Genomic DNA, 6788 nt, shown 5'->3' on the forward strand with positions numbered 1-6788 from the left:
AGTTTCACATGTATAAAAAACGAAGTCTGACAAGGCGGCGTGTGGCCGCGCGGACAGTCAAATCTGTGAGTGGGACGCTGCCGTGTCCCCACAGCGACGGGTCGAGCGCTGTGTCTGCCCACGGCCGGACGATGTAGAGGGCCCATGGCGGGGGCCGGCCCCCCGGCGGCGGCGCCGGGCTCCACGGCCGGAGCGGCGGGTGGTCGCCAGCGTCTGCCGGCCCCCGCGCACCCCTAGGCGGGGCACCATCGACAACACAGCATGCTGTCCACACTGTCGGCCTCGGAGGCTGGCCGGCGGATGTGGAGGGCTGCTGCAGCCTACCATCAGCGTCCACGGTGTACACGCGCTCGCCGCCTGGCCCCTGGTGCCGTATCCACCGGCCATCCGCGCTCGCTTGCCACGCCGCCCCCGGCATCGCGCTCCGGAGCGCTGTCGACCACTCAGCGGCCACGGCGGGCTCGAGTACAGGCTAGGGGCTCGTCGGATGACGCGGACTGCAGCGGCGGCGGCGGCTGGTGAGAGCGGCGGGGGCGGCAGCGCTGGGGGTTGTGGTGGCGGCGGGGCGCTTGGCGCGCGTCAGTGAATGCGGCCTCTTGTTGACGCGCGGTGGTGGCGTGCAGGAAGTGTGGGGTGTGTGGTGCTTTTCTCTCCTCGTCTGGACCTTTAGCGGCCGGAGTGCGCTCGCTCAGCGGACCGTCTTGGGGCCTGGGCCCTGCCGTGCGGGCATTGGAGTGCATGTGTTTCAAGACCTTGCCTCTAGCAGAGGGGCAACGGGGCCCTTGTGTGAAGCCGACCATGTTCAATTGGCCAGGTGTTTCTGCTTGGTTGGGTGGTGCGCGCCCCTGAGCCGCGGTCGCTGTGGCCGTGTGCGTTCAGCGGGTTGGCGCGCCCCATGCCCTCCTTTGATCGCTCGTGTGCTGTGCTTGGGTCCCCGCTTTTGCGCGCGGTGCCGGGCTCCCCCCCTCTGCCCCGAACGACTTTGAGGCTGGGGGAAGGGTTGCGGCGTTGTGGCTTGGAACATGGCGGTTTCTCGGGGTTTCCCGCGGCCGCAGCCCTGCCTGGCACCTGTGTGTCTGCCGGATCTTTGCTCTTTGGGTGAGTGGCCACAAGCTCTACGTCTGATCTTCTGTAACAAACGCAAAGCAAAGCATCCTGCCAGCCGAGGCACAACAGGCGGCCCACCGCATGCCCCCCACCGTCTTGCCCTCTAGTGGACCATGTCTATCTGTTAATGACTGCATTTCTTGTGGTTTGCATGTTGCTCGGCACAGGGGCAGGGTTACCATCACTCCCCAGCAAGCGAGCAAACAGCTGAGCTCCAGTACAACCATATGCAGATGCCAGATGGCGACTGCGCGGTCCGCCTCCCAGTGGCACAGCTGCAATGTGTAGTGGGTGATGAACCACACCGAGCTGTCTGACCCAGATTTTTGATATTGCGCTGCAGCGGCCGCTGGTCAGGTGACTGTCGCTGGTGACGACAAGATAGATGGTTTCGATAATCGCGAATAAGTGAATGGATACTTTGGAATTGAATTCACATTATAATTATGAATTAACGTGCCTTGCAGCGCGCAGCAAAAATGCAGGCGGTGAAGAGCTTTGACGTTGTGGTTCTCGGCGCGAGCGGCTTCACCGGCCGCCTCGTGTGCGAGCACATAGCACGCGATTATCAGGTGGGTGACGGCCGCGATCAGCAGGGGGACACAGCAGCAGCAAATGAAGTCGCTGCACACCCGCCTGTTGCACCGCCACCCTGACGCGCGCCTCCCGCCACCCGTTTCCTTTGGACAGGGCAAGGTGCGATGGGCAATGGCAGGGCGTGACCGCGCCAAGTTGGAGGAAATCAAGCGCAACCTGACTGAGATCAACCCCGGAGTGCAGGTGAGCAGCGCTCGATCGACATAGAGGTGGGCGGGCGGGTATGTGGGGGCTGCGCCACTCATGCAGCACGGGGCACACGAATCAGCTGCGCAGCAGATGGAGCCTCAATGCCATCCTGCGGCGGGAGCCTGCTGCCATCCAATGTACTTGAAGGGTGCGCCTTGTGCGGTCACTGTGACGCGTTTGCCGGCCGGGCTCACCGCCGCAGGCGGTGCCCGTGATTGTTGCGGACGCCTTCGATTACCCCTCCCTGGCGAGCCTGGCGCAGTCGTCTAAAGTCGTCATCAACGTCGCGGGCCCCTGTAGGTGGCGCGAAACGCCTTGCGCAGATTAAGTCGGTTGCGGTGGTGCTTGCGGGCCCTACGGCGGGGCTAGGGCAGCTGACGGCCAGAGCAGATGGTGCAGTCGCCAACCAGCAGGCTGCCCCGTCATCGTCACAGCGCGTGCCTCGCGCACATGCAGCACTGAGACACGCATGCCCGCGCGGGTGCCACAGCCAGCACCACCACATTGTAACCTGCAGATGCCAAGTACGGCGACAAGGTTGTGGAGGCGGCCGTCAACGAGGGCGCGCACTACTGTGACCTCACAGGTGGGGGCACCTCAGCACATGCAGGCACTTGGGCCGAGGTCGGGGCAGCCTGTCGGCTGCGCTCCTGTGCCGTGATTCTTCAAGTGTTTGCTGGATGTGAGCTGCGCTGCTTGGGCCGCGCCGCGTTGAGAGGCCCCCGATTCTGCTCGCCGGATCGTGCCCGACCCGCCCAGGCGAGGTCAACTGGGTCAACCGCATGATCAGCAGGCACCACGAGACTGCAAAGCAAAAGGGCGTCAAGGTGTGGAGTTGAACGCATGGGTGCAGGCATGTGCACGTGTGCTCATGTGCATATCTGCATGCATCTGTGCAGGACGCAATCGTTTGCAAGCATGCACAGTCGCAGCATGGCGGCAAGCTCGCGCTATTCTGGCGGCCTCGCAACCCCCTGGCCGGGTGAGTCTACGCAACATTGCCTCAAATCTCTCACCTGCGCTGGCGTGTGCAGGTGGTGCACTGCTGTGGCTACGACAGCGTACCCTTTGACATTGGGGTGCTGGTTGTAGCCGATCACATTCGGAAGAAGTTGGGCAAGTGAGTCATGCACCTTGCCTCCCCTAATCCATTGGGACTTCGTCACAAGCACCTGCTCCTTGTCACCTGCACGGTCTCTTGCCTCTGTTGCGTGGCATGGTGATCCGTCGATTGCGCCTAGCTGGCACCCTCGTTTGCGCCGCCACCTTGCATCACGTGAACTCTCTCGCTGCCCCTGCCGCCCCGCGCGCAACCCAGGGGCACCTCTCAGGTGTTTGGCTTGATGGAGGACGCCCGCGGCGGTGTGTCTGGCGGCACCATCGCCAGTGCAATGAATGTGAGCCAGTGCACACCGGCCAAAATCAGGCACCGCGGCTGTTGTGTGCCCGGACTGACTTGTGCGCGGGCAAGACCGACTGTGCTGGGCGCATTCCCTCCTGCACCCTGGTGCTCTGGGTTGCCTCGCCTTCACCGCGATACGGCCGGCAGCTTTTCATCGTGCCGTGTCTCTCCACAGCACACCTGACGTCGCATGCGCTCCCTGCATTCCATCACCTGGGATCGTCCTTACTTACAGATGGCCGTGGCTGAGGACCCAAGTGACGTGAAGAAAGCCATGGGTGATAAGTATTACCTCTGCCCCCCTGGAGAGCGGTGAGGAGGGTGGTGCTCATTGAGCTGGTCAAGATTAGAGTGACCGATGGGACGGCAACAGCAGGGGGGCCGGAGCAGAGCTGCAGCAATATCCTCATTTTACAGTGCAAGAGCCCTTTCCCTGCTGCACGTTTGCCGCCTCACCTGGCCGCTGTTGCTGTTTACTAATGCAGTGGGAGCGACAGCGCCAGCATGCGCGCTTTGCTGCCGGAGTGGAACCGATACAGCGGCGCCTGGATGGCGCCATTCGTGATGGAGGTGGGGCCCTGGGCTTGGGCCCTGCATGCAATTCCAATGTGCTGTCGTGCACGCATGTGTGGCGCAGGCCTGCCACCTTGCAATGCCTTGACCGCCTGCTCGCGCGTGCTGAGTGCGGTCAATTGCAGCAATCCCACCCCGCTGACCCACATCACATATCATGGACCTGGACAGGCTGTCAACAGCCGCGTGGTGCACAGGAGCAACGCGCTGACCAAGGGGCACTATGGCAGCGACTTCAAGTGTGAGCAGAGGGAAAGGGACACCAGGGATTTCAAACGCATGGGTTGAAAGAAAGACTTGGGCCCGGGTGTGGCAGATCTGGGGTGTGTTACACAGAGGGGTGTCGGGCGTGGGTAAAACGGGCCGAGGCACCGAATCAAGTGCTTTTGGCGGGGCAGCAAGCTTGAGGGGCTCTTGTGGGCCGGGTAACTTGCATGTGCGGGGATGGGTGCTACCCATGGAGCCAGGTGCAGTCGTTGTCCTGTACGAGGCTGCTGCTGTGGCACGCGCCCTGGAGGCCGCACGGCTGTGCGTGTGATCTCTCATCCCAGCTGCCGCTCCACGCCCCTCGTCCCCTTCCCTACTCCTCCCCCCCTCAACAACCCTGCAATGCTGCCTCGCTCGTCAGATCGGGAGGCGGTGTCCACCAAGTCCCTCGTGGGTGCCAGCCTGATCTCTGTATTCATGGTGGTCGCCGGCGCCGTCCTCAATTTTGGGCCCCTGCGGGCGTTCGCCATGAGGTGCGCTGCCTGCAGGCCCCATCAGGGCTGCAGCACCAGTTGCACAAGAGGTGCAGGATGGGTGTGCGCTTTCGTGAGCACTGACGTACTCAGCAAGGGTCGTCTGCGCTTTGCTGGGACCTGGGAAGAACATTATTTTGGTTGCTTCTAACCCCCCCTTCAAAACAGGTACCTGCCAAAGCCAGGCGAGGGCCCCAGCAGGTGCGGCCTACAGAACTGCCAGTGCTGCGTCACCCTTGTCCACAACATCACAGCATGCGGCTCATTTGCGTGTCTGCTGCAGCTGCATTTCTGACGGCCTGACTAGTGGACTCACTCAACTGACAGCGGGACGCCTGCTGTGAAAGGGCCCAACCCAACCCACTGTCAAGCCACTGTCCCCTCCAACATTCGCCGCAGGGAGACTATGTTCAACGGCTACTGGAAGCACGCCGCCATCGGGCTCACTGAGGAGGAGCCTGGGACAGAGCCGCAGGTGGGGCTGGGGGCTGAAGGAGACGGGGTGGCAAAAGGGGATGCTGGCAACAGCCCGATGGCCTGGTCATTGTTCCACGGAGGCACTAACCATGCGCCGATTGGGGCACGTGCCAATCAGCACTCCCTGCAGGCGCTTTCTTTTTCCTGGCTGCTTGCGTGCTGCATGCTGTGCTCAAGCTCGTCTTCGCCGCGCCCTGCCCCCTCAGGTGGTGGTGGCCAAGTGCAGCGACCCGCACCGCGACGGCGGCTACTGGTCCACCGCGCGCATGCTGCTGGAGTCGGGCCTCTGCCTTGCGCTGGATTCCGACAAGCTCAAGGAGGTCGGCTGGGGCTGGGGGCCGGGACGCGTCCTTGTTAGAGCCGCAACCTTGGTCCTGTTGCCCAGGGTTGAGGGCAGACTGTGGTTGCTGAGTGCTTTTGCCAAACAGGACGTGGTTGTACCCTGAGCCGCCGGGGGACGCGCGGGCCACGCACTGAGTGACCTGGTGTGCAAGACCGGGCCTTGCTCAAGTGCCCGGTGCGTGTCCTGCCGAGCGGTGCAGGCGTTGTTGGCCGCCACTCGCGATCGTGGCCACGGGTTGTGGCGGCCTATTCTGCTCTGTTGGTGGCATGCACACACGCCAAAGCACCACGCGTGCTTTCGTGTCAAAGAAACACACGCAAAGCTGAAGCTCCCTGCATGACCCGCCTTGCACTGACGGCCGCAGGCGGGGCAGCTGCAGGGTGGCGTCCTGACCCCCGCGACGGCGATGGGCTTGGTGCTGGCGGGCCGGCTGCGGGAGGCGGGCATCACGTTTGACGTGGTCCAGTCGCCCGCTCTGAAGCAGGCCGCTGAGTAGGCGATAGTGCTGACGCAGACCTGGTTGTTTGGAGGTGGGTTTGCTGAAAGTGGGGGCTGCTGCTGTGACTGGGATGAAGTTTTGTTGCTACTTGTCGGCCTACTTACTAGTTCAGCTTGCAGCCTGGCCTGCGAAAGGAGCCAAGCTACTGTTGCAGCGCCTTTTGGTGTCATTTGTTCGCATTGAATTATGTATTATGTTCACGGAATCTGGTACAATACCGTGCTCATTGTGAGTGAGTGGCGAGACCAGCCTGACATGCAAGTGAGTAATTTTTCTGGTCACCATGAGTCGCCCTGGCAGCAGCAGACCAGATTACTCAATGCACAATGTCGGGCTCATACCTGCGGCTCAGTTGCCCACGCAAAGAGCTTGGCCACTTTGTGACAAATGGTGCGGGGGTCATGCGGCGCCCCATGACGTGTGCGTGGCGCACGACACCTGTGGGCCACGTTTCGGCATACCGGTATGGTACACCAGCACGGAAATGTTCACCCATGTGACGACTGAGGCGACAGTTGTCAAATAAACTTGGCTTGAGCACACTGTCATTCACCGTGCTACCGGTTGCTGATCCATGATCAGATCGATCTCGACGATCTGGCTTGTCGCCCGCGGGTCATGATCACGCTTTCCAATGTCGTGACGCTGTACCTCGACCTATTAGTGAATTGATAACGCCCTGCAGGAGGTCCTGTTCGCAGACCCGGGCGCGCGCGCTTTTACGGGGCCCAACATGGATGGCATCTCGCTCCTAGCAGCCCTACAGCGCGGCTTTGGCCACCCTGAGCAGCATCCAGCGTCGGCGGGCACAGGGCCGCCGCCCGGGTTTGGCGCCATGGTGGGGCCGGCGGCAGGTGGCGG

At 62.4% G+C, this 6788-nt stretch overlaps 1 protein-coding gene across 1 annotated transcript; it reads left to right on the forward strand.

Moving 5' to 3' along the window:
- Positions 1-1586: 1586 nt before the first annotated feature.
- On the forward strand, positions 1587-5924 carry MNEG_10554 (saccharopine dehydrogenase (NAD(+),L-glutamate-forming); the record flags this gene model as incomplete). The annotated part of the gene is made up of 15 exons (XM_014040973.1): positions 1587-1679; positions 1798-1887; positions 2096-2189; positions 2411-2479; positions 2653-2720; positions 2928-3013; positions 3212-3290; positions 3531-3607; positions 3781-3865; positions 4040-4109; positions 4497-4608; positions 4777-4809; positions 5008-5083; positions 5292-5405; positions 5793-5924. 15 exons carry the CDS (start codon positions 1587-1589, stop codon positions 5922-5924), a joined length of 1278 nt encoding a protein of 425 aa, XP_013896427.1.
- Between the last annotated feature and the right edge of the window lie 864 nt (positions 5925-6788).

The sequence above is a fragment of the Monoraphidium neglectum genome (genome assembly GCF_000611645.1).
Source record: "Monoraphidium neglectum strain SAG 48.87 unplaced genomic scaffold scaffold02365, whole genome shotgun sequence".
In the NCBI taxonomy this organism is placed as follows: domain Eukaryota; kingdom Viridiplantae; phylum Chlorophyta; class Chlorophyceae; order Sphaeropleales; family Selenastraceae; genus Monoraphidium; species Monoraphidium neglectum.